This window comes from Scatophagus argus, chromosome 16 (assembly GCF_020382885.2).
Source record: "Scatophagus argus isolate fScaArg1 chromosome 16, fScaArg1.pri, whole genome shotgun sequence".
Lineage (NCBI taxonomy): Eukaryota > Metazoa > Chordata > Actinopteri > Scatophagidae > Scatophagus > Scatophagus argus.
The window spans coordinates 19,978,243-20,005,909 of record NC_058508.1 but is presented as its reverse complement, the minus strand read 5'-3'; the positions used below and the strand labels follow the sequence as shown (position 1 = coordinate 20,005,909).

Here is a 27,667-nt window from a genome sequence, read left to right as displayed (position 1 = left end):
GTCATCAGCTTTCACACGTCATCGCTCGCTCACTGGGAGTGCTCAGAAGCAGACCTCAGCCACAGCAAACATCATAAATGTTTAGAAGAAAAACCACCAATAAAACGTTAGCCAACGTTCTGATCTGCAAATGGGGGCGTTGACCCTCACCATGCACTCTTCTCCCACTATTTTGCTTCAAATAGAGATGGCATAAGCATAGCCACACTTAATGCTGTTACCATAGCAACAGACCTGGAACAAAGTTGTTTTTTGTTTTGTTTTGTTTTTTTTGTTGTTGTTTTTTTTCCTCAAAAATTACTCATCTCAATAATTTTATCCTGGGTGTGATTTCTTCCAACTGAATCAAAAGGATGAAGGATATCATCAGGGAGAAAAGGACTGTTTTTTGCTCGCTTTTTTATTTTCTTTTGTACCAAATTGGTCACTAACATACAAAGACCTGACACTTTGCAGTGATGTTTGTGGCACCTGGACAACTCCTCTCAGGTGACGCCCATTCCCCTGCAGTGTTACCTTGGCAACAAATACTTGCTGAGTCTGTGTGTGTGTGTGTGTGTGTGTGTGTTGAGCAGAGGGGCTGATAGACCGCTCTGTGGGTGGTGGGGTTAAAGCTGTGGGTGGGCCAGGGAGCAGTGGAGGTGGAGGTGGGGTGCAGGGGGGTAAGGCGAAAGAGAGACGGGCAGTGAGAGCGGGATCACAGGGTGGATGGCGACACTTTTTCTGGGTGGGGTTACCTGTAGTGGGGGTGCTGGAAGTGACAGTGTGGAACCTCTGAAAGAACAGTGAAATGCATTGAGACCGTCATCCACGTCTTCCCCTCTGCTTTCTGTCACTATGCTGTCTGTCTCTCTACTTTCTTACTGTCTAAATTTAGCGGGAGCTCAACTCCCCTTCACACTTTGAGCATCTTTAGCAGCCCCTAACACTCTGGTTTCACACTGTTTCTATCACTCTCCATCACCTCAGTCCTATTTCTCCCAGTATCTTTTTTCTCCTCCTCCTCCTCTTTAACTTTTACAGCATTCTTCTCATTCGTCTCCCTCTCTGTCTGCCTGCTTCTTTGTAATTGTCCTCCTTCACTCTGCAAAAGTTTATCAAAGCCACTTTCTTACCCATCTCCTCCAGTTCTGAAGTCATGGATTTGGATCTCAGGGCGATAGCAGGAGTGCTCAGCCTCTTGCTCTGCTGGGGGACTGGAGGGGAAGGAACAGACGATGGCAGCAGTGGTCAGTAAAGCTGTTCAAGACCTCGGCTACAACAGTGGCGACACAGAGCGCAGTAGGCAGACGCTTACTTTTCTTCCTCGCACCCTCTTCCATGTCAGGGTTGCGGGTTACCATGACAACCTTGACCATGAGGCTATTGCCACCCTGCCGGATCATGTTGACGACCTGTCTGTGGCCAACCTTCACCACATTCTGACCATTGACCTGGGACAGACATGGAGACAGAGAGCAGCATAGACTTTAACATTACCGTCGTTTTCACTTTTCGAGTGCATTAAAGGCGTCATTTATCAATGAAGCAGAAGCAAGTGAAAACCGAGAGGCTGTTGGTAAAAGTTCAGGGTTGCTGGACGTTAATATCAGCCAGACTTTATCTACAAAGCAAACGTCACAGTATAAGAAATAAGCTTTCAATCAAATGTGGTGGTGAGTCACAAAATATTTGTGAGTTCAGAAGTTTTCTAAAACATATTAAACTGAACTGATGTTGATGAAAATTTGTATCCAGATACAGATTAAACTTGTTTTTTTTTTTTTTAGTCCCACCTTTAGGTTCAGAAACCTCAGTGCTTTCAGCTCCAAGCCATAATGCAGAAGTAAATCATGGCAGTACCTCTATGAGGAAATCTCCCATCCTGAGACCGGCTCTCCAGGCGACGCCTCCCTCGTCCACCGACTCCAGGTACTGCAGGGCAGGGAAGGCCGGCGTGGGAGTGAACTCCTCGATGGGAGTCTGAGCTGGAGGCACACGGATAACATGAGAATGCATGAGATACAGCGTGTCCTCTACGATGTGAAGTCCCTGAGTTTGTTTCATGTTTCTCACCTTTGGCCCCTCTCAGCACAAAGCCGAAACCCTCGCTGTCTTTTTTCTGCAGGAGCACCGTCTTCTCCTTGATTATATAGTCACTAGCAGAGAGGAAACGCAGATTGAGAGAGTTAGAAATAACGACCTAATGACCTAACCAGTGGACATGATGAGTGGAAAGTCAAGTTTTAGCTTCCATAAATCACAGCTTTTAACATGCTGGTTTTCCCTTCCTCTGCTGTCTGCCTCCCACTTCCTGTGTCCCCCTCTGATGACATCACCACCAGCACTGAGCAAAAACTCATTTCAGCTGCATACTGGATTAAAACTAGAGCCTTTGTGTGTATATATGGGTAGCTACATATCTGTGTACATGCATATAATTACTAATATAATGCCAACAGTGACTGAATGCAAGTAAATACATTTACTTTTAAATAAAATTATATTTCCACTTTATATGTCTGCATAATTAGAAATGGAGTTATTTTATGAAGAACATATAAGCTTATAAAGCGCAAAGCACTCGCAAAAAATGAGTAAAGTAAAACAAGTAAATAAATAAATAATACATTTACCTTGTGACCCCCTGGAGGGGGCCGACCCCCAGGTTTGAAACCACTGAACTAAACTACCTAACTGTACATAAAGTAGTTAATACTGGCTCCACCCCAAGCAGCTACAACAGTAAAATGTAACTTGTGCATTAATGTTTTTTTGGTAATAAAATCAAACAGTGTCAAATACAATAACACACTTGGAAGCAGGGGCCATTTTTCAGCAGAACAAGCAATTTTAGTTTTGATGCTTTGAGTACATTTAGCTGATTCCAGTTTTTGCTTTAGTACTTTAACTTGTAATGGATTTTTTTGATGTTGCTCAGCTGGTATCCACTTCACACAAGTAGAGGATCTGAGCACTGAAACAGAATGACGACATTTAAATCCACACATTTTACATTACTTCAAAAAACAAACGACTACCTGCCAAAATGTGCTCGTATGTACGTTAGACACGTCACACAGGGACGCTCTGCTACTTCAGGTTAAATCACTTGGGCTGAAGAGGCTGCTGGCCTCTAGCGGACTCTTTGTCCTGTTATGAATGGAAAGACCATCCAAACAGCCATTCAGTGAGTCTGTGAGTTAGAGAGGTATATAAACCATGTCAGCTGTAACATACTGTAACCACATGCTGATAATCCCATCGTGCACCAAAATAGTCCCAGCCCACTCCATCTGTTCATCCCTCTCTCTTTCTCTCTTCACTGGCTTTTGTTCTTTCTTGCATTTTTCCATCCTAATGGCCCAGACTGCTCCATACTTCCCTCTACACTGGCTTCCTTTCCTTCTTCTTCTCCAAACTTCTACTCATTTTTTTCCTAATCACATTTCCCCCTAATGATCTTTTTCATTCAGCCTATTGAGTGCATGATGCTCTCCACAGGATGTGAGAGTCTCTCTGTCTCTGCCAAGGCTCTGTCTCTTTGTTATTCTTGTCCTCTCTTCTGTTCATCTCTGCTGCTCAGCCCAAGAGGGACCGACTGAATAAATGAGCACATACTGTACATACAAACGCATTCGCACAAATCTTAAAAGGGGTAACATGTAAGAACTGGCCTCCAGTCACATTCATTCTCCAAACAAATAGGGGGCAGCATATCACCAGAGTAATTGCTACCTGCTCCTGAACATTAGCTACCGTTAGCTAGTTAGCTCAGTTAGCTGTGCAGCTAGCAGTCTGGAATGGAAGCTCAAAGCACCATGGGAGCGTTGATGTTTACACTGCTAGCACAGGATCTTTAGACCACCGGGAGGAGACAGTTCTGAGGCCTGGGGCTGGCGGGGGACCCAGGGGATTGCTGACAGGGAGCGGCACCTCAATGGGCACCAGAACTGGAGTTCTCAGGAATACAGTGCCGAGACAGGACGGGCCAGGGCTAGCTGGTTAGCATGATAACAATACATAGACGTCTTTGACATAATGTCAGAACTGTTATTTCTTCACACTGTGTTGATACATTTTGTTAATTTTTCAAAGTAATTAATTAGAATTGGGCAGCATGCTGGTGCAGTGGTCAGCGCTGTCACCTCATAGCAAAAGGGTCCCAGGTTCGAATCCCGGTCTGGGCCCTTCTATGTGGAGTTTGCATGTTCTCCCTGCGTCTGCATGGGTTTTCTCCGGGTTCTCCGGCTTCCTCCCACAATACCAAAAACATGCACATGAGGTTAATTGGCTACTCTACATTGCCCCCAAGTGTGAGTGTGTGAGTGGCTGTCTGTCTTTGTGTGTTGGCCCTGCGATTGACTGGCGACCAGTCCAGGGTGTCAGCTGGGATCGGCTCCAGGCCCCCCACTACCCTGACGGATAAGCGGTATAGAAAATGGATGGATGAATAAATTAGAATTATACAGTGTGTTGCACCTTTATGGTAGGACTTAGTAGTGACAGTAGATTACTGTTGGGCTTCAGGTGCAAAGTGATGCAAACACAACACATTCAGTCACTGCAAGCAACGACAGGCAACAAGTCGCTTTAGCTCATGTCAGTTCAGGAAACCTTTCCATTAAACAGCAAATCATAGTTTTGCACTTGTTTACCTACTGACGTTTAGCCTCATACCCAGTCTAAATATAATGGATTACTACTGCAATATGAAGTCTCCTAGATTTATACAACCTTTATTTGAGGGACTGCATGATTAAATGCCTGAAAAACAGCAGCTGAAGAACTATTACATCCATCACTGGGGCTGAACTCTGAATAGGGGACCTTTTGTTACTTTGCACAAAATATGCCTTTTAAGTACCTTACAACCACGTATATTAACTCATCAGAATGACAAAATATTGGGAGAGGTGATTCCACTGCAGCAGAATATGTCTGATGAAACCTTGAGGATCAGTGCACAGATGCACTCAGAGCCAACAAGCCCTGAGAACAAAGTGAAACTCATAAAGCCAAGTCATTTGCAATGTGAACAAATAAAAACTATGCCAACTCTTCTGCCGAGTGTTTTTCTCACATAGAACTGGTCACTGGGAGATGTGTCAGATGATAACTGTCAAGTTTATGTTCTACTTCTTATCCTATACTGACTTTTGGTGTCTGTTTGTGGCTGTGTGTCCACTCAGGGTTAAAAACATAGCAATTATCCCTTGAATCCCATCCAGCCAGCACCTACAACTAACTCAGGCTTTGCTGTCATCAAGGATGTCATCCACACTGAGTGCCATTAGCTGCGTCCCAGTTCAGTGGCTGGATCCTCTGAAGTCTCCATTTCTAGATGCTCCTCCAAGTGCAGATGAAAAACGCAGCCCACATTTGCTGACAATCAGTGGATCCTTAAAGGCCTCCATTGTCCCCAAATACACTACGCTTTGGTCAGTTGTTTAGCAGAGCGTTAAGATAGTCCTTCCTCAAATATCACATAACAAGGTTTAAGTGTCAGTAAGTCATGGAAGCCAGGTGTAAACTTAACTGTTCTGTTCTGCCTAAACATGCTATTCAGAAAGTAAAGTAAGAAAGAAAAACCGATCTTAGATGTTAACTCAATTTCCAAGGTTCCCATAATGTGCTTGTTAAACTTGTAATGCTACTCTGGGCTTCGTTAAACTTGTCCCAGTTTATTTACACTTCTTTGGGTGTTGGAGTGACAAACTTTGAAACTCTTAACAAGTTGATTCCTGAACACAACATTAGTTTGTGAAGCTCTACCATCTCATTTGAAAAGAGAAGCAGGTTGAGCTGCTCAGGTTCACCTTTGGTGGATCCAGCCACTCATAATGGCACTCAGTTAATGCCCCAATGGAGTCATCAGTATCTTAGATGCAAGCAAGTGAACTGGTCAGTTCAGTACACAGTGTACAGTATGTCTCATACTGCACATGTAAAAGGCCAAGACATTAAACAGGTTTGGCCAAGTAGGCTTAGAGGTGTCAGAAAGAAGCTGGAACTTGTCATGCATGCTGCATCGTTAAAGCTCTGGCACGATGTATGCGCTGTTTCCAATTTGTCGGCAGTCTCTCTCTCTCTCTCTCTCTCTCTCTCTCTCTCTCCCTCCCTCGCTTGCTCTCTCTCTCTCACACACACACACTGGTAAACATACAGAAACAGGCCACACATCGCACAGGACACAAGAACACATGCAATCAGCCAGCCAACAGGGCAAGAGAAATTTCCCTGTCATACCTGGACAACAGCAAACACATCATCCATGTACGCGCACACACACACACACACGCAAACATAGGCACGCATGCACACAAACACGCAATCAATCTGCACATCAGCACAAGCAGCAAGCATCACTTGTGCCGGTGCAGCATTGCTGGAGGACGTTTGTTCGGATAGTGAGACAGAAAACCACACACACACACACACACACACACATGTTCACCCAGCAAAACACAGAACGGCTGCGCTGCTCATACGCCGGGCTGTGCAGCAGCAGCTCTCGTCCGTCTTCACACACACACACACACACACACACACACTCACAGTCACAGTGACACACACAGAATCCAACATATCTGTCTACAAGCATGCACTGCAACATCTGTCAATCTGTGTAATCGATCCTGCCTTGCCATCCATGATGTCCACATGCATACATCCCTCCCTCCGCCCCCTCATCTCCCCCGGCAACTGGAGGGAGAGAGGTAAAGAGAGAGAGAGAGAGAGAGAGAGAGAGAGAGAGGAGGGGAGGGTATGGGGTATAAAAAAAACCATGGCAGGTACCTGTAAATGAACCAGACGCTCCTATTCACAGGGCCGAGCGATGGCCAGGAAGAAGAGAGGGAGAGGGAGAGGGAGAGATCCTCCTCGCCGCATGCCCCCATCGCCATTTCCTCCCCTCCCTCTCCTCCTCCTCCTTCTCCTGCTCCTTCTCCTTCTCGTCTTCCAGCGAGACAGCAGCGAGCGCGAGCCGCGAGATAGAAGGAGGAGGAGGAGGAGGAGAGGAGGAAGAGAGGGAAGAGGAGGAGAGAGGGATGGAAGAAGGGAACGGGAGAGGGCCGAGCTCTCCCAGCCCCTTCATACTTAAGACAGAGAGAGAGAGAAGGAATGAGAGAGAGAGAGAGAGAGATGGAGATGGTTCGTTGTGACTGCGACACAGAGAGAGAGAGAGAGAGAGAGAGGGAGAGGGAGAAAGAAGAGGAGCAGGGGCAGAGGGAGGGTGGCTTAAAAAGAGGAGAGCGAGAGTGAGAGGTGATTGGGCTTATTTGCAGCACAGGCGCACACACACACACACACACACACACATGTACAGTCCAAACAAGCATGCATTCATGTGCTTAACTCATACACAACCGCCAACACCGCACACACTCTTCCTCCATCCTCCCCGTCCCCTTCATTCCTCTTCACTTCCCATCGTTTACATGCATAGTATTCACTCTGCCCATCTATCACTGTCATGATTTCCCATTCATAAAAACGGATGCGACTGAGATAAGTCTTTGCCCTACACTCTTATCTGAAGGGACTGATAGGAGGGTCTTGAAGTTCAAATGACTGAGCAGGTATCATCATCATCATCATCATCGTCGTCCTGCGACACAAGTATAAAAGATAAGTCAAATTGTTGTTGTGTAATCCTACAAAGAACAAAATCTTGCAGTAGCTGATGTGCTCTTATTTTGTATGAGAGTGAATGTGACTTTGTGCAGATGCTTCTGGAGCCGCCGCTGCTGTCCTTCGCCTGCTGTTATTGACCCCACATACCTTTAAATCACACTTAACTAACCTCACCCCCACCCTCCCTTTTTTTTTGTCTCGCTTTCCTCCCAGCCTCTGACATGCACACACACACACACACACACATACACACACTATCTCCTCACATTTGCTGTAAACAAAGCATGAATGAGAGGGTAGCGCAAGGCAAAAGGGGGTGGGGAGGAGGAGACGCATCGACGCAGACAGGAAGAGGAGAGAGGACAGAGAAACAGCTGGCGGGTGAGTGGCGGAAGGAGGAAGAAGAGGAGGAGGAGGAGGAGAAGGAGACAGAGAGAGGGAGAGAAGTACAGATTCTCTCGAATAGGCACTCACATCATGTCTAAGTCAGAGTCTCCTTCCACGTATGTCGAAGCTGTCCTCCGCCGACTTGCCCTCCCTCCCTCCCTCCTTCCTTCCCTCTCTCTGTTTCTCTCCCTCTCTTGCCTCCCTCCTGCATTCGAGGACGATCACAGCCCTTGTCCCCTCTCTTCTCACATCTCTGCCTTTTTGTTTCCCTCCCTGCTTGCCAGGCTATACCGCTGTGATTCTGTGTACAGTAAGTGTGCATGCATGTGTGATGAGAGAGAGAGAGGGAAAGAGAGGGCATGAAAGTAAGAGAGAGGGAAGGGGGAGGGAGCAAGAGAGCAAACAGAAGGTCCACATGATTGTGTATTTATGTGTATCTGCATGGCTGCCTGATGCACCCCATAACATCTATCATACAAAACATGACATTGCACTCTCTGAACCTGCTGTTGCAAATTCCAGCCAAAAAGTCAAGTAGGGTGAAGTCATACATGCTTGAGAAATGTCAAAAATTCTATCAAACGACGTTTAAAATGCGTGTTCACAAACAAAAGGCAGCACACGTGTCTTACAAGACTCAACAAAACCACCAGAGCGACGTTTAGCAGGGGATTTTGCCTCTCTCCTCCAAATTCACTCGTCCTTATTTGACCCACTGTTGGCCCAAAAACGGTTTCATGTGGGCTGGGAGGAGCAGCAGCCTGTACAGATTGTGTACAGTTACTCAGTGCATCTGTGGCAATGACACAGAGATCAGATGAACTGATCAGTGCAGAGCTTTTGTCTCTTTTACTGAGAGCAGCCGTGCTACAAGTGTGTGAAGAGCTAGTTCAAAGATAAACCTCTTACAAATGCCCCTAAAACAGCAAAGGTAAAAATAACTACTGTAAATTTACTGTAAATCCATTTTACAGTTAGGCTGTGGCCGGGCCAGTTATGGGATTATGAATTAAATATCAGTATCAGGTATTTTTCATCAAAAATGCTTGTCGATGTCATTAAAGGAGGTCATCAGTGGTTGACTGTCACAGTTCATCAACATTTTCCTTCTTTAATTAACTGGATGCTGCTCACTACAGAACAGAGCAGATTTGTTGAAAATATTTTTGCTTTGGTAGCAGCCAAATCCTAACTGACTAACTGACCTGAATATGGCAGTTGAAGCCCTTTATACCACGGTTAAAAAATAAATAAAAGCTGAGGATACCAATACAGACACCTGTGATTACTGGGGAAGGAGGAGAAGGAGGAGGAGAGATGATGTAAAGTAGATTGAGACCAAACAGGCAGGGTGATTAAAAACACATCTGAGGTGGAGGGGCATGGCAGATATACATAAAAGCTCTCAATTTGTTTGTCATTTGTAACTGCTGGTTAGCACGTCATCATATCTCTCGCTCCTTGTGTTCTTGTTAATGCAATCACCACACCACATTATCAAGTTAAAGCAGTTCATCTCGCTGGCTGCAGGGTTTCGGTTATCACGCCTTGTTATAATGTCACGGCTTGTCCTGTGCTGTAAAAGCCAAGCTCTAGTATATATCCAGCTGTCAATAATAGGCTGTGGGTGGGACTGAAGATAAGGATCAGAAGCTGGTAGATGAGATGACTCTGTTTATCAGGGATGGACCAGTGTGCTGGGCTAATGTGAGGCATTTATCAAAAAGCTGGAGGTCAGACCATCAATCTTGTCCATTTCCACTGTAAGCAAACCCCATCAGTCACTGGAGTCTACCAAACCTGTCTGAAGAAAGCCTGGAGAAATATCACATTCTTCTTCTCACAAATGAAACGTTGAAGAGAAGCTCGGGCCTTTTGTACTGTGGTATGACCAGTAGTCACTGGTGGCTAATGTAGATGCTGCTCTTTAATGGCTGGTTCACTGATTATATTATGACTTTTCTGAATTTCTGCGAGAAGGCATTTAGGCCAACTTGCATAAAACGGGAGCTGATCATGCTTTCTTCACTTTCTTCACTTCATCCACGATAAGATTTACTACAAACTTATTGTAGCTTTCTGCTTTAAGCAAGACAGGAGACATTTAGACAGTAGCTACGAGCTTTTTAGTCAAAAATCTATCTGTGAATTCCATCTTTGAAACACTGATTTGTACTGGAAACCAAATTCAGCCACATATGTGTAACACATATTCCTTACATGTTAGCATAATGCAAAGAAGTCGCGTGGATGCCTGTGGTTTCATTTGTCCAAAAACAATTTTAGCTGTTTCAGCAGAAAAAGACTAAGGTAGATAACAGCTAATATCAGTTTCAGCGAGCTATAATTTTAGCTGAGTCGTACTTAGGCACAGCTGTGTTTTGAGCTAAATGTTATTATCAGCATGCTAATATCCTCACAACAACAATCTTGACATGTATATGTTTAGCGGGTACAATGTTTACCATGTTCAATACTTTAGCATAACATGCTAGCATACTAAAAGTTGCTTAGTGGAGTGCTTAGTCATAAACCTCCTGACCTGATGTCATTCGATATAAAAAAGTCAGAGGATCACCAACATCATTTATTGGAATTTGTCTTAAAACCGTAAACATCTGTACAAATTTGGCAATGACAACACATTGATTCATGTCTGGGCCGAAGCGGTGGACCAGCTGACCGACCAACCAACCAACCTAACCTTCTCACACCTAATACCATATAACCAGGATCATCTGAGCCTTGAAAATTCAAAGTCTCGCTGTGGTTTTCACAGAGTTAAGCAGGTTAAAACATGCACAGAGTGCATCCTTCTTCACTTTTTTCCAACCTGCTTTGGCTTCATGTTGTCAGCACAAAAAAAAAAAACCCAAAACAAAAAACGATGCACATGCATATCATTTCATCAATTTGTAAACAAGAATGGGTTTCTTCCTTCGTCCACACACTTCATCCCCCTCTCCAACCCTCCTCTCCCTTTAGAGTGCCCTTCACTGTCTGACCTCCAGATGGAGACACCACAGGGGAGGGAGGGTGACAGAAAGAAAATTAAAAAGTACATGGGGGTTTGCAATACAGTGATGAATAGAAAGCGAGGGAGGGATGCAAAGATGGTCGGGAGATGTGGCCAAATATAGAGGGCTGAAAGGAGGGATAGGTGAGATATTACATGTAACGATGAAGGCTGAGAAAGTAGGCCCATGTGAGGGCGACTCTGAGTCAGCCATGCCTGCCTGGCCAAACAAATAGTCTTGGGTTCTGTGTGTGCTGCAGTACACGGCTTTAATTATCCATGATGTGTGTGTGTGTGTGTGTGTGTGTGTGTGTGTGTGCGTATAAGAACCTATGTGTGTGAGTTTGCATGGCTGAGTGCGTCTCTTGCATGAAATGTCACTGCTGATGAAAAGCACGTTAATAATAAATGATACTGTGTGCACGGGCGAGAGAGAGAGGGAGAGAGAAACACAGTTACAGAGTTGAGGAATGATAAAGAATGATGATGACTGAGAGAGAGAAAAAAGGAGGGAAAGGGAGATTTCGTGTAAATAATGCATGCGGCTGATAATGGCTTGATTTTGTAGGTAAATAATTCTCTCTTTACTCAGTCCAAGTCACGGACACTGAAATGAGTTTGCCTCAAAGCGCCGCCGATGCAAAGCGATGCAGATGTGAGGCATTAAAGGGAATGACATCATATTAGCTTGAGTTAATGAGGAGAAGTCACACGGCCAAAGTCAACACCGGAACAGTTTCCCCCACTCGTGTGTCAACAGATCACCTCCACAGAAGATCCAGTCAAGTTTCAGTTCCGCTCACCAATAAAAACAAAATATGAATATTGTTTTGGTAAGGTTCCCATGCCCATGAAGTCGCAGTGGGTGGATGACTGTCTGTATAGGCGCAAAAAGCATAATCGCTTTCTATGAAAAGTCAAATATCTCCGCTGCTGTCTTAAGATTATTCTTGTTTAGTCCCTTGACGCAGTATTACATATGCATCAGTTCAGATAGTCCGGTCATCGAGGGCAGTAATGATGACCCGGTGATTGTATAAGATCCGTCAACACAAAGAAATATCAGACTTAGTCATCAGAGTGGTCTGAAAGCACCATCACCACCACCACCACCACCACCGACAAGTCCAGCCCACCTAAAACCTGCAGCCTGGCAACACGGCTTCGCACCTCAGAGCCAAAAGGCAGACATACAAAGAAGAAACTTACTCTAAAACCCTGATATGACAAAAATCTGCCTGTCTGCCCGCGTTAAATTCAGCAAAACCAGCAAGTCAAAACGCGGCCGGTAAACCTGTGCCTTGAGGACGACTCCGGTATGAAAGCAGGCGGATCAGCTTCTAGACCCGAGGCAGTGAACCCTCACACATCGTCATCCTACCGCATGAATCACTCATAACACTTCACATCAGACGAATCAACGCACCACTGGAACGTATGAATCACTACATGAATCACCTTATCTGAATAGATGTATACAGTATGTTAACCTACAAACAGATCCTCGCTCAACATGTGCTGTGTGTCTAAACACTGAAGCATAATGAAAAGGTTGTCAGTTTGATTCACAGTGCCCGCTGGGAGAAAGGAAGTTACATGATGCGCTTCAGAAAAGCACCGATCAGCTCTACTGAGACAAGAAGTGGTCTTGTCTCAGTAGAGCTGATCTGTGGTAGAAAACAGTCACAGGCCTCACCAGCACTTAGGTGGAGCAATAATCTGAATGTCACACTGCCCTTCTCTTAACCTTTATTTAACCAGTACGTGTCGGTATCCTAATGGAACGCTTTCATGCTTCAGTCAGGTCCTAATGTCACTCCAAACAGGCAACGAAGCATCCAAATGCCTCCTTTGTCAGTGTAGTCGCTGAGCTTAGGCAAGGCCACTCCGGAAGAGTGGTTCACCTACCGTTTTGGAGTGACCTTACCCTAAATTAACCCCAGGCCTGTGAGCTCAAAAGAAAGAGCCTACTCTTTATTCATTTTGGCCCCTGCTGCTGAGAGAATCTGTTCAGTCAGCCATTGATGAAGCTAGCGGCAATGCGGCTCCTACCTGGGAGCGTCGAAGCTGTCATAGGATCCCACAGTGTAATGGCGGAACAGCCTTTTGGCTCGTTCTCCACGGCTCTCTGAAACACAAAATCCCAGCGACAGCGGCGTGGTCAGCTTGAAAAGGGCTACAAAAAATGTACTGTTCAGTTACTGTATTATTGTTATATAATTATTATAATATTTATAAAATCATCATCATATAAGATGCTCTTTTTGATCTATTCAGAATCAACTCAGTCCAAACATGCAATCTACTCCTAAACCTATTGACTAATATGACTAATATTCGTATTATTCAATTAACTTAATAGTAGGTTAGTGGCTTAAGACATTTCTCAAAAAATTCAAAAAATACGCAGTTTCAGTTTCTGAAATGTGAAGATGTGATAAGGACACAGTGTGATTGTATGGGGGGTTGTGAGCTGAACCACTTCTTGCCACAGAGCAGCCACTTCCTGAAGTTTGTTGACACCATGAGGCGCCCAGACATCCAGCAAATAACCAACAAAGACATAGACCACCTCATAACCCCCATAATAAGGGTATTTCCCAGCGTCTGAAATTAGTTCCTCAGTGCAATAACTTGGTGGTTTATTGTCTTCAAGCCGCATGGTCACATAATATAAAACCTAGCATCTCAATTCATCATCAAATTCACAGGAATGTAAATGTGAACCTATTTTTGAAAGGTGTTTATTACCATTGAGGTGATGCTGGGTGTCTTCCAGGGTGTGTGTGTGTGTGTTTGTTTGTTGTGTGGTGATCACCTGATCGGTTGTCTTGGCTCCGAAGTATCACTTCCTCCACACAGTCGGAGGGGAACCAGCCTGTGCGACCCCTGACCGTCCCCTCCCAGTACCCGCCTTCGCCAACACTCAACACTAGAAGGGGGGGGGGGCAGGAAAGAGCAGCACGTCAGGAAAAGGCAACACAACACGCACTGACACACACACACATACTCACACACATAGACACCAATGAGAAATGAAGGCACACAAAAACACAACAACATCATACAGACAGAAAAGAAATCACGTCGACACACACATGCAAACCTCCTACATACTCACCAAGACATACATACCTGGCAACACCTTAGACTCACTCACAAACACACACATATTCATACCTGCAGACATTGAATACAAACATATATAGAGACCTTACACTCATGTTAGGACATGGCCATTTTTACAAGCTCATCTGCAGACACTTTGGATTGGAGCCGGCCTGAACCGATCGACCCATTTTACACCTGGTGTTAACATGCATCCTGAGAGGATGGTTGTCGGAGGTGTACAACTCACTGTTCTCTCAGGAGACCTTTAAAGCAGCAGTCTGACATTTTGGGAATTTCCCTTGCTGAGAATGAGACAATCAGATTGATATCACTCTCACATCTGTCTGGTGAATGTACAGTTAGCTTAGCACAATGACTGAAAGCACGCGGGAACAGTTAGCTTGGTCTGAATGCAGCACCTCTAAAGTGCACTAATTAACTTGTGAAATGCTGTGGGTTCAGTCTAAAAACAACATGCTGGACTGTTATGGGAGTGATACCAATCTTCTATCCCAACTCTCTTCAACAGCATATTTTTCAAAATGCTTCGCAGCTTCGTAGGCTTAAAGTCCATCCATCTGTACTCTTGAAAGCTCACACGTCTATAGGCTTGAATAAATATTTAAGGGTTGTGCAGATTACCGACTCTGCAGCTCATCATAGCCTTCTAACTGATTCTTTGTTTGCTTTTACAGTCCAAACATGATCTGAGTATAACTTGTAGGCAGGAAACAAACACAGAAAAGCTGTAAAAGAACAAAAAGGAGAGTGAATATTGGACTTGTATTACTCAGGTAGCTTGGTGTCCTAAGTACTTTATCAGTAAGCTAAAAGCTGCTAATTAAATCTTAGCTCTGAAATTGTTAAACTCCTGCAGTCAGCAGCTTACGTATTACTAGTTGGGGCTATAAAAAGCAGCGAGGGGCTGCTGTACATGTACCACCTTATTATAGTGTCTGCAACGTCGCTTTGCATGTTTCTGAATGCGCCTTCAATTCATTTTTACATTTTTCACAAGTATGTGGATGTTAACGTCTCTGTGTCTGATTCGCAAAGAGATTCAATTAAATGAAATACTCTTTTCATTAAAGGCCCTTCCACACACACACACACACACACACACACCTCTGGAGAAAGAGCAGCACGTCGCTGTGTCATTATCATGTTAGCACCAGGTGCAAACATCATCACAAACACCAGACAGACACTTGGAATTCACATGGAAGACAAAGTACAGTATTATGCTCCAGCACACACACATAAACACATCCGGTATTGTGACAGTACGTATCATAAGTGCACATACACTCACCTTTGACCCTGTCTCCCTTATTGAAGCTGATCTCTCGCTCTCCCTGGGCAGTGTGGGATCGAGTGGCGACAAAGACTCGTCCAGGCACAGCGCTGTAGAGGCGTCTCCGCTGGCCTGCCGTCTGTCCGGCTGTGGCGGCAGGGAGCGGCCTGGGCGGGTGGGGGTGGGGTGAGGTGTCAAAAGGTGGGGCGGATGATTTGAGACTGCAGTTTAAAACTCAGAGCTCCCCACAGCAGCAGTGTAGTGCGGGACATTCACACGTGTACACACTTCAGTCTATATAACATATATCTGCTTCTAAAACCCGTGTGATGCACATCATGCAGGAGTGCGCTGGAAGCCTTTTTCCAACACCTCTGCCCTGTAGCTACGGGTGACCAGATCACTGAATACAACCACATCTCGCTGGAACATTACCCAAGAAGCCATATTAAAGACTAAAACATTTAACCACTTTTACAATCCTCTAAGGCCTTGGCTCGCTTTAAAAATGTGAAGGACTCTTTGAGAATGTGCAGAACCCCAGTAAAAAGTCTCACAAGTACTTAAACCAGACTAGATGGACCTATTCTGCACTTAGAAGAGTGAAAGAGAGGTTCAGCGTTTTATTCTCAGCGGTCAGTCATCGCCTCTCACCCCTGTCTCCGACTCTGCCTGCTCCGGTCCTCCTTGTCCCCGATCCTCCCTCTGGATGGGGAACGTGTCCTCGCCCCTCTGGGACTGCTGGAGCTCCGCAGGGTTCCTGTGTGCTTATAGCCCTGTGAGAGACAGACAGCGAGACAACGGGTGACAATGGGAAATCAGCTCAGATTTTAATGGATTTAATATGATTTTCTGTTGTCTTTTCAGCAGCCTCAGGTCAGTCCGGCTGAGATGCAAACAGGTGAAATGTCTTCTTTGATGAACTGTCTTTCCCACCTGCACAGAGACGATGTTGGTCCCCGGGGCGTTGGGCACTGCCATCCAGTCTGGCAGGTTCATGCTGCTGTCACTGTTGGCCCGGAGGAAGGGATGAGGGTGGGGTATCGCCAGCGTCCGGGCGCTCTCCCGCCTCTGGGGGGCGTACTTTGGAGACTCCACAAAGGGAACTGGGAGAAGGAGAAAAAAAAAGGTGAGCGTTTGTTTATTTTCTCTGTCACTGCTGTTATTTTGCACGTGTTCATACTTCCTCTTTATTTAGTTTCAGTTCCAACATGTTGCTGAGTTGCATGCTGCCAGAATATTTTTCTGCAAATGTTATTTTTCATTTCTGCATCCCTCTATTTTAATTTCCCCTGTGAAGATGTGCTGTGTCACTTTAGATCAGTGTTACATTGAACATTACGGGACGTGACGCTCAGACCAGACCTGAGCCACTTACCCACATCTGTGTCCCGATGGTTTTTGATGATTTCTCCCAGCTCAAAATGGCCGGACACAACAGCCACCTGATCAAAACACACACGGAAACACACACACACACACAATAGGTAGCTTAATGGTTTCCTTTAGCAAAGCCTTCGCCCTCCAACAGGTGAATTTACAGGTGATGGAAACCCGACTATAAAAATGGATGATCTCCAACTAGAACTTGCAATATTTGTGTCAACGATTCATTCCTTACTTTGTCTGTGTTTCCCTCAGTGTTCTGTCGCATCTGTAACTATAATTCTGCTTCGACATAAAGCTCCAGCTCGTGTATCAGGAGAACATGTGTTTGTATGCTTTCCAGCACTGCACAAATGCTTCTGACCTTTTTTTGTCAGACAAACTACACAGGTCAACACGCAATCCAGAAGATTTCAAAGCTTTCTCCCTGTTGTCCTCTTGCTTGTTTTCTCACCCTCACACACACACACACACACACACACACACACACAACAGATTGTCTCAGATGGCTTTTTCTGCACTGACAGAGTTAATGTATCCAGATTAAGCGATCACATGCAATCCTGCCACCTGGGACCTCTGTGTGCATCGCAGCACAGTAATGGTTTAAAGTGAAATTAGGCCCCAGCACTTTCTGCTACGTTAACTTAATAAGATGCTAAACCATACAACCACCCAACACGCATAATTAGCCAGTCAGGCACTCAGCCATTACCTGAAAGGGGGTCTGCCCACTGTTGTTCTTCACGTCCTTTTTTGCTCCCCGATAGAGCAGAATTCGTGCACAGCTTTCCTGCAGCAAACAGCGATGATTAATGTGCGTCGCTCAACACAACATAAAGTGTATTAAATATTAAAATTATCTTTGAAACCTGCTTTCAAAGGAAAGTTGGGGAGAAAAAATTCAAGAAAGGTGAGTGAAAATGAAAAAAGCAACTACTTTGTCAAATTTCAAACCCGTTTATGGACAAAAGGTTTTTAAAGTGCAGTCTGTCTGTTCACACGCGGACACATTTTTTCCAAATCTTTTTTTTTTTTTTTTTTTTGCTAGAAAGATACATATTTTAATTGAAATTTAGGAATTAGGGTGTTTTCAGGTTCACCTTAAAAGATGAATCAATTATTTAGCAAAGGAACACAGCATTTATTTATTTATGTTTTCACTTTGTTATACCGTATGTTCAAAGTTTTTAGGTGATTTATCACAACATTTTCTCTGCTGTACAGAAGGTGATGACATTTGACGTGTGTGTGTGTGTGTGTGTGTGTGTGTGTGTGTGTGTGTGTGTGTACCTTGTTGTATAAAGCACAGATGTGCAAGGCAGTGTTTCCAGATGCATTCTGGGAGGAGGAATCCGCCCCATAGAAGAGGAGATGCTCCAGATGCTGCGAGTTGCCATTCTGACAGGCCTGAAAGAGGATGAACAGATCGAGGAAGAGCGACGGAAAGAGGAGGAGGAGGAGGAGGAGGAGGAGGAGGAGGAGGAGAGGGCCGGAAGGTAAGAAAAACAAGAAAGGAGGCGCCAACGAGTAAAATAAGGACGGATTTACGTGGTTGATTAAGAAAAAGAACAGAGAGGCAAGCAAACAATAATGGAGAAGTGGCAGTGACACAGAGAGGAACAAGGTGACACCACATTTAATTAACACCACCTCCAAACTCAGAGGGCGAGAAACCAGCGAGAGAACACAAGTGAGATCCACTGATAGCAACAATCCCAGTTCATCATCACACACAGACAGCAGCACACACGTTCCACCTAACTGATCTTATTTTTTAACTGGAGGAGATCAGTTACGCCATCGTCACATTAAAAGCTCATTTCTGATACACCTCATCCATTGTCACCTTTCACAGGTAAACCATGATGTCACCTGCAGGAGTAGCCTACAGGTGACCGGACTGTGCTTAACGATGGGGCTCGCAACAAACATAACTGAACTCGTGTGTCACCACAACACACACACACACACACAGACGGCTTAAGATGGAGGCCACGAGTGGCGAGGAGGCATACGGTGATGAAGTGTGGGCCGATACCTTCATTTTTCTGTCCACGTCACTGCTGGATTATGAGGGCCACAGAGGCAGGATGGGCGGGATGAAGGGTGAAAGGTGTCCGAGACAAAAGGATGAGAGGTGTGGTGTTTCATGGCATGAATGGTTGGAGACTCAGAAACTGGAACACAGAGTACACTGGTACATTACAAATGGGATGCATGCACACTTGAGCAAAACAAACAACAGACACTAAGACCCCAAACACCCCGAGGCAGCTTTCATACCACATCCCTAAATAGACACAAATTAGGCCACTGACCCCATTAGACTGAAAGATTTTGCCCCGAGCAGCCGCTGACAAAAAGTTCTGCTGTTGATTTAGTGTAGATACAAACAGCACACGGGAGATAATACAAGCAAAAATAAAACCTGTGATTAAGTTCTGTCTAATTCTGTTCTTTTATCGTCCAAAGTCTTCAGAAAGACCCTCTGAGGAGTCCGTCGGCGACTTGCGGGACCCAGATTATGTCCACACACGTACCTGATGTGTCTCGTCCCAGCCGTTCTCGTCCCTGATGCCCAGCTTGGCGTGGTGGTAAAGGAGTGTCTCGCAGCACGAGGTCTCCCCCCCTGTCAGCACAGTGTGGTAGAGCGGCGTCAGCCCTCGTCGGTCCTTATAGTCCGGAGACGCACCCAGAGACAGCAGGACCTGCAGGAAGACGCAGCAGAAGAAGGCGAACCTCATGTACAGAAGATTCATATTCTGGTAGACACGATGACATTAAGGGAGTGTGCAATTATTACTATGCAGGACAATCATATAATGACTTTCGTGAGCTAACAATACAAGAGCAGCAAGGAAAAATGAAATATTAAGATGGTTTCCCATTTCAAGTGGAAGAATATTCATGGAATTTTAAATCAGGATGGGAACACACAGCCGGGGGTTCAGAGAGGTCACGCAGCACCTCAGGCTGGAGAGGATTACGCATTCAGCCGGAGTCTGCAGCAAATCTTTGCGCAGTTTAGCAGAAGTCGTTTTCCTCTGTGGGAAACATGAACTCTGATGATGCAACACTCAACACCATTATGTGTTTCTCCTCTACAGGTACATGTCCTCTTTGCAGTTTGGAATTTCAGAACAAATGCCGGAAATTTGTCTTTTTCCTCCTCTTGGTTAGATTGTTCATGTGCGTTTTGTGTGTTAGTGGGTGTGGATGGCCGAGTGGGAGGAGGACCTGTTTACTCTGTCTGCATCAGAGTATCCAGTATCCATCTAGCAGCTACATACTCTGGTGCAGGTTGGCTTTTCTGCTTATGCCGTATGATAAAACGAAAACTCGTCACACACTGTGATTGTGTAAAGGACAACAACATGTTTGCGGGTTTACCAGCAGGGCTGTGTGGCGGTGGCCTCGAACAGCCTTGTGTAATGATGTGAGTCCATCTTTGGCGCGGAAGTCAATGTGAGCCCCTCCCTCCACCAGGACCCGGATGGCCTCACCTCCACCCGGCTCGCACTGCACCGCCAGGGACAGAGGAGTCTCTGGCAGACACACACAAGGAGAATCATGTAAAGCGTTTCATTTATTGTCAGCAGGGATTGTTCTCGAGCAGAAGTCTGAAAGTCAAATTTATATTTCATAAAAATTTCAACTATTTACACTCAAACTCTTCTGTCCTTGAGGTTATATTCCTGAACAACAGCAGCTTTCTCTACATTATGTCTTTAAAGTTGCCGGATCTAAAGCCAGCCATAAGCTGTCATCATAGTTTTGCAGACTTAATAATAAATTGATATACAGTAAAAATGTTATTTTAATGATAAAATCCTCAGTATGAAACTTTCTCGTCAGCTGAAGTTTTAGTCAGATAGTTTTAAGAAGTTTAAAGAAGACTAACTCTACACAGAATTAGCGTTAGAATCAGATTATTCGGCTGCACACCAAGAGACAATTCAACCGACTGTAAAGTTTCCTGAAAGTCTTCATTCACCTCTGATTTACCTCCCAGGATCGGTGCCGTCCTTCAGGTAGCAACATTGGCTACCCAGTAAATGCTAAAGCTGTTTATTCCTGCCGATGCTTTGATACTTTGCCAATGACACTGATATCAAAAACTAAAATTAAAATCAATAGATTTATTTCAAAGTAAAAGCAGTGCTGTGTCGCAACACCTTTAATCACGCTGGCACACTCAGACTTCTGTAGTGAGAAAGTTAAATGGCATCTTGAAAAATAAAAGCATTCAAAGTGTTCCCGGTAAAAACTGGATGCAGAGCGCTGGCTGCCATGGCGACAAGACAGGTTTTGGCAAAGACGGAAACAACTGAGGGCTTTTATCCTCGTGCAGCTTCTGTTGATCTCAGGTGCAAATAATTTCTCTGAAGTTACCATGTCAGGACGCCTTGGGGAAAGCCCGCTGAGAGGCTCCTTTGGCAGAGATGGAAGTGAGACCCCACTGACAGGAGCCATGTTCAATATGGCAGAATTATTTTTTGTCCAATTAAAGACGCTCAGTGTGAGTCTTCTGCTGAGCAGGAAAGCGTGAAGAAAGAAAGACAAGCGGGTCAAATGTAAAAAGGGTTAACAACGGAGGGAATCTCTACAAGGACATAAAAAAAGGCTTCTGAGCGCTTCTTTGGCCTGCTCAGACCTCTAAGACCTAATAGTTCCTGGATTAAGTGTCAGAACGTGTTAATAACGACCTCGCAGTAAAGAGGGAAGAACAAGAAGCCATGTGGAGGTTCCATGGTTGACATTTGCTGTAGATTTTGGCTTTTTTACACACGGATTTGGTGAGTTTTTCAGCAAACCTAAAGCAGTGACTGTGTCAAAGTAATTTATATTATGAAATTAATTTATTTTGCATTGCTAATTTAAAATTATCAAGTCATCTTAATACCTTCGTCTCCGATTATTGCTTGTATCGTGACCTCATGCATCGTTTCCAGGTGGAAGGTGTGATTTCACAGTCCTTCCCTTATGATGGGGGCCCATCAGGGCTCTCTGTTGCCCCCCGGTGTTACTGAGTGGAAGTGTGTTTCACACCTGTGACGGCAGGCCGGGTTTCGTGTTTTGGCACTTGCTCCCCGAGCGGCTGGAGTGACACAGAGCAGCACACTCAAACTGTAAATGAGCCGTCTGCTGCGCCCCCCTAAGCACTAACAGGATCTGGGAAAAGCCACCAAATTGTGAACAGCACTGGCACAGATCCTTGACAAAGTGTTAGGCCAACATACTGCAAAGCTGAGGGCAGAAAACAGAGGGCGAGCTTTGTTATTTGCAGAGAGTTTAAAGGTCGACTTTATACAGCAGAGCCGAGTTCGCAGCGTTGAATTTCAAATTCTTGTTCATATTTGCTGACTGACAGACAGAACAATTCAGTAAATAGAGACGGACGGAGAGGTTTGACAGTATGTGGGCGTGTGGACTGACGTATGCTCTGTATACATGAATGGATGAATGAAGGGAGCTGCACCAAGTGAAAACAAGACTTAAAGAAAAGTCTTCATTTGGTTTGCAAAAGTACATTTTCTTATGTGCCAAATTTAAAGACTCTGTTGGACACTTGGAAGCAGTTCTCCTTTCTAACCTGTTGTATCCCCTGACAAACAAGTAAATAACATTTTGCAGCCCTGCGTCTTCGATGTACCTCGTCAACTTATTCTAACTCATCCTCAACCTGTACAAGTCCAAGCCTCCATTCACTGGCTGACCAACACGTCTGTGATCGATTTTAAGGTTTTGATTTAACGTTTAAAGGGTCCTTGCTTATTAACCCCGAAGGAGCCACTGCATCAGTTATCAGTTTAAGTCTCAGTGTTACCACAATTTGTGTCGGCATGGCTGCTGCTCTTTGGCGAAACAAGCCTTCAGTTTGGCCGTTAATTTTCTTCATCCCATGAACGCAGTGACAGAAAGATGAGTGCAGAGAAGTGAGGAAAATGCTGGAGGCGAGGCGGCAGGTCCTCAGGCTCTGTGGGGCTCCTTACCTCCAGTGTCGGAGTCCTGGAAGTTGGGATCGAGGCCTTTGTCTATGAACTTGACCATCTTGTCCACAGCATTGGTTTGAATATAATCCATGAATTTTTTGAGGCTGGCCTGCATGCGTAGAGGGAAAACGTGGTTTACAGAGAGCAGATAGACCACCACACCACAGCACTGAACGGTACGGTAACGGCTTGGTAACCGGTGTCCCACCTTAGTGTGCAGTTTGGCCAGTTGCTTCTCATCCAGATTGGTCTGTTTGTACACCCTGGTCTTATATCGAAACTAAACCCAAGAGAGAAGAAGAGAAAGGAGATGAGAAGCTAATCCTGACACAAAGAGCGTTTGCCCTTAATTCTCTTAGCTTTCGGCCTAGATCCATAAAACGGGGCCTGCAGATTTATTGTACGGAGAAGCTTTATCTGGTTTGCTATACAAACCTCTCCTCTGACTTCACCAAGATGAGACGAGAACTGAGAAAGAAATGCTCGGGCTTTACAGCAGTTTAAAGGCGGTTTAGAGCCTCCACCAGGTCATAATGTAGCGTGAAATGAAGGCGACTGTACAGACTGGATTAAAGATTAACAGGTGGAACAGAGCACGGAAGCTTCGTGTTGCTGCCTGCACGTCTTATTTATGTTTAAGGTCACTTTTTTTGGAATCACGCTGTTTCGCCAATGAAGAAGAACAAAAGATAATAATAATAATAATAATAATGATAATAAATAACACAAGGAACAGTCACTGTGGTTTAAACTGCTGTAAAGTGCTGATGTCTTTTCCTTCAGTCTGGATCTGGACTTAAAATACAAAATGTTGGCACAAACCACAGCACGTGATGTGAGGCGAATAAAAATCTACCGCGCTGATACACGAGACTCTTTGCTGAAAGACGGAGACATCTGGAGGACATGCAGGCTCCGTCACTTCTGCGTCGTGCTGTGGAATCGTACCTCCAGATACGGTACCCCTTTCTCAAAGGACTGTGGGTACTCTCTGAGCAGCCTCTCCTCCTCCAGGAACTTGGCGTCATGGCCGTCCGTGGCGGGCTGGAACAGGCCGTAGTTCAGGACGTCCCGCAGAGATTCGGTGAGGGAGCACAGCACCTGCTGCTTGGCTTTCCACACGGTGGCATCTGGGTTAAACCGCAGACATTTCTGCAGGACAGACAAAGTGGACGTAAACAATCAGATTTACATCGATGGAGCTGTGGTCAGAGGCTCCAGACGTGAAGGAATAAAAATGATTGATTAACATGTTATCAAGTGAAGAATTTTAAAAAACAAACTGGGAAATAATTTGAGAGCATAAAACAAGGAATAAAACACAAAAATTAATAACATCTGATCAATAAATAGCAGTCGCAGCAAAACAACTTAATAAAAGTCATTTATTAGATTTGATGCTGAAGACATGCGAAGACGCAGCCCGACTTAGTCTTTGTATTCATCAGTCTGTACACTGGAGGCCAAGCTGGACAACAACCTGATCTCTTTTGGTTCATCTAAAGGAAGAAAGAGACGACTTTCAAACCTGAAACAGCAACAGGGAACTTTTTGTTTTTTGTTTCATCCAAAAGTAAATGTTTAACCATTTAAATCGAGCCCTGTCTGAGGACCTCATGATGAAATCTGCGATCTGTTCATCATGTAACCCCCTGGACGAAGCTCAACCCTCAGTTAGAATCTATTAGATCAAAACAAATTAAACAAATCTCGACCAGCTAAAGTGGCATAACAACATGCAGTGAGCCATCAGTACTAAGAATCTATAATATTAAATATATTCGTCACTTTTGCATTTGCTCATAATAAATCTGTACATTTTGATTACGGGAACTTCTCGGACTTTAAGTTTACCTCAGTACAAACTACTTCTTCCACCACTAATTTCATATCAATAACTTTTAGAAGAAAAAAAAAAGGGAACAATTTTATGCTAATCTGACGTCCCATGAATCATCAAATGACCCCTGAGGTTTATCTTTGGAGCCCTTGTAGAGGTCATCACTGCCTTGGAGACTCCAGCCTGACTGAGTGCAGCACACTGAGGCTGCTGCCCGTCTCGACCAGCAGGGGGAGACAGCAGCAGAGTAAAGAGGGTGATTCCCACCGGCCTCAGTCAGCATATAGGATATGAGTGGCAGTTTGGTGCAGCTTTAAGTGTCTCCGCTGGGGTCGTGAATGGCCAAATGGATAACGGCTCAGTCAGCAGAGTGGAACGTAAGTCGGTACACAGATGGCTGACAGAAGGTTTTGGGCAGCGCCCTCCCTCCGCCTGCCCAGAGTGGAGTCGGGTTGTTCTCTGACCTTGAGGCGGCAGCGGGATGATTGGCCGGTGCAGAGTACAGCCAGCTGCAAGGAGCCGTTCCTCTTACTGCATTACTGCATGGGCTCGTGTCTGCAGCCAACACTCCTCCTACCCGAGAACATTCGCCTGTCACTCATCTTAATCTCTGCACGCACACACACACACACACACACACAGAAACGTGTTTCTGTGTGTGTGTGTCCTACAAAGAAAAAGAGATAAAACCCCTGCACGGGGGTTTTGTGCAGGGGAGTAACCTAAGATTTTCCTCTCACTATTCCATCCTGTATCTCCGCTCGCGCACAGCCAACCCGGTTGCCACGGCAACCGGTTCATTAGCGGAGCAAGCTGCTTGTTGCCATAGAGACATCCCTGTGTTCCCTAGGAGATAGGGTACTGGGAGGGTGTGCATGTGCTTGTGTGTGTATGCATCAGTTCGCATTTACTGATTTTGTGAGTGTGTGTGTGTGTGTGTGTGTGTGCGTGTGCGTGTGTGTGTGTGTGTGTGTGTGTGTGTGTGTGTGTGTGTGTGTGTGTGTGTGTGTGCGTGTGTGTGTGTGTGCGTGTTAGTGAAGCATGGTGAAAGACAGCAGAGTAAAAGGGAGAGGAACGTCTAAGACTTTGAGTATGAGAGCATGAAAAGGTGTGTCTGTTTGTGTCACATTAGGTTTCACACACACACACACACACACACTCGGTGTGTTTACCCAGTAAAGGGTGCAGGCAAACACACACTCTAAATGAATCTCAATCACAGCAGGAGACGATGAGAGCTCAGGGTTGAAGTGCAGGACGAATCTTCCCACAGTCAACCTGAACAATCGTAAAATTCTGGTAATCATCATAAAATAATGAAGATCTAATTTTTCTGTGATAACTAAGCTTTCAGCCTGAGAAGCTTCAGATACTTGTAGATTTTACTGAGGCTGCCATGCTGCTTATTGATCTGTACACCTCCAGGAAAATGATTGATCCTCCAGTATCTCACCGGCCAGCCAATTAGGACTCTCATCCCTATCAGGCCTAAATGACTCTGTAAACAGTTTTCCCACAGACTCACCGTTAGCCTGTAAACTGTGCTTCATTAAATCATGTCTGAACTGCAAACTTGTTATAAAATACCGACGTTTGTGCCGCCATCTAGTGGTCAGTGTGTGTGTGTGGGTGTGTTGGTGTGTGTGTGTGTGTGTGTGTGTAAGACAATTTTGTCCATCCAATTAATGCTTGTGCACGTCAGTGTTCGGGCCAATCGATGCTCAGTTCCAAAAGCACTCGGAACACAAACGGCACTTCAGTGGCAGCAGTAGAAGTAGTGGTGTGAAAATACTCCTTTACAAGCAAGTAACCTTTGGCAACGCATTTAAAACTAACTAGAGACGAAAACTGTCATACAAATGCAGCCGAGTAAAAAGCAGAATATTTTCTTCTGAAACGGGAGTAGAAGTAGAGAGCAGCAAAAAACTGAAATACTCGAGTGAAGTACCTCAAAATTAAGTACACTATCTGTACGCATGTAAACGTACTTTACTGTTGTATTAATATATGCAGGACCTTTACCTGTAATGCAGTATCTTACACCATGACAGAAGTATCTGAGCACTTCTTCCGCCACTATACAAAACATTTGCAGGACGTCAGAGCGACACAGGTCACATCTCAAAGCGCCACGTGTCACAACTTGTACGTGACTTATACCTTCCATACGACTTTCACATTTTCACATTGAAGTCTCATCGCGGCTCTCAGCCCTTCTGTTTCTCCCGTGGTTTTATCATTATGCAGACCAAAAGAATTCTGTCTTGCCTCCTAAAGCTGTGATCACACTTTCCCACTCATATACGCCCACTCGCTCTGTCCATGCTGCTCTTTATCTTCCCCTGCCTATCTCTCTATCTTGTCCTCCCTCCTCCTTCCCTCTCTCGCCGTCTTCCTGTGACGGCTCTGTCACTTATCCATGCAGGAATAAGACACTCTCCTCTGTGTCTGCCTTTCTCTATCTGTCCCTCTGGCCTTTTTCTGCCGGCCAAGTGCAGGGGGACTAGAAGCCTTTAATGAGATCTATGGGGAAATAACCCCCACCCCACCACACATGCACACACACACACACACACACACACACACACACACACACACATACACACACATGTCACCATTTGAGTCAACTTCCTCTCCATATCTCACTCTCTCTCTCTCTCTTTCCAACCACCCCTTCCTCTCTGCAGAAGATTGCATTTCTTTTAAACATTCCTGTCATCCCCCTCTCTTTGTCCCCCCCCCCACCCCCACCTGTGCTGCTCCTCTCCTCCTCCCATACTTCCTCCACTGTCACCTTTACGGCCCACCTTAACCACCTTAACCAGGCGTGTCTGCATTTCGACGTTGAAATGTTTCGAATCGTGCCTGAGGGGCTGCTGCTTGTACTACGGAGCTCAGAATTCAAGTCAAACAGCGGAGGAAAAACTCATTTGTTTCATGCTGTTTTAATGCGGCCGGCAGTCAAATGCCAACGTGACTGCATGTGCGTGAGTTTGTAATAAACCTGCAAACAAAACTGCCTC

General features: G+C 45.1%; 1 protein-coding gene across 5 annotated transcripts in view; it reads right to left on the bottom strand.

The window, feature by feature from the left end:
- Window positions 1-27,667, bottom strand: part of shank1 (SH3 and multiple ankyrin repeat domains 1) — a 62,990-nt gene that overhangs the window by 9,619 nt on the left and 25,704 nt on the right. For 4 of the 5 annotated variants that reach the window (XM_046416491.1, XM_046416493.1, XM_046416494.1 and 1 more), the window contains exons 1-13: window positions 18,850-18,986; window positions 18,102-18,218; window positions 17,524-17,601; window positions 16,801-16,867; window positions 16,359-16,528; window positions 16,077-16,198; window positions 15,441-15,589; window positions 13,836-13,949; window positions 13,070-13,145; window positions 2,056-2,138; window positions 1,843-1,967; window positions 1,298-1,433; window positions 1,116-1,196 (exon numbers count right to left, since the gene is read on the bottom strand). In XM_046416491.1, coding sequence (XP_046272447.1) covers window positions 1,116-1,196; window positions 1,298-1,433; window positions 1,843-1,967; window positions 2,056-2,138; window positions 13,070-13,145; window positions 13,836-13,949; window positions 15,441-15,589; window positions 16,077-16,198; window positions 16,359-16,528; window positions 16,801-16,867; window positions 17,524-17,601; window positions 18,102-18,218; window positions 18,850-18,855 — 1,324 coding nt within the window. In that variant the 5' untranslated portion in view covers window positions 18,856-18,986. Of the gene's footprint in view, window positions 1-1,115; window positions 1,197-1,297; window positions 1,434-1,842; window positions 1,968-2,055; window positions 2,139-13,069; window positions 13,146-13,835; window positions 13,950-15,440; window positions 15,590-16,076; window positions 16,199-16,358; window positions 16,529-16,800; window positions 16,868-17,523; window positions 17,602-18,101; window positions 18,219-18,849; window positions 18,987-19,351; window positions 19,520-20,201; window positions 20,357-22,804; window positions 22,914-23,012; window positions 23,085-23,752; window positions 23,957-27,667 lie in introns of those variants that run through there. The other variant, XM_046416495.1, reaches the window with a different exon arrangement.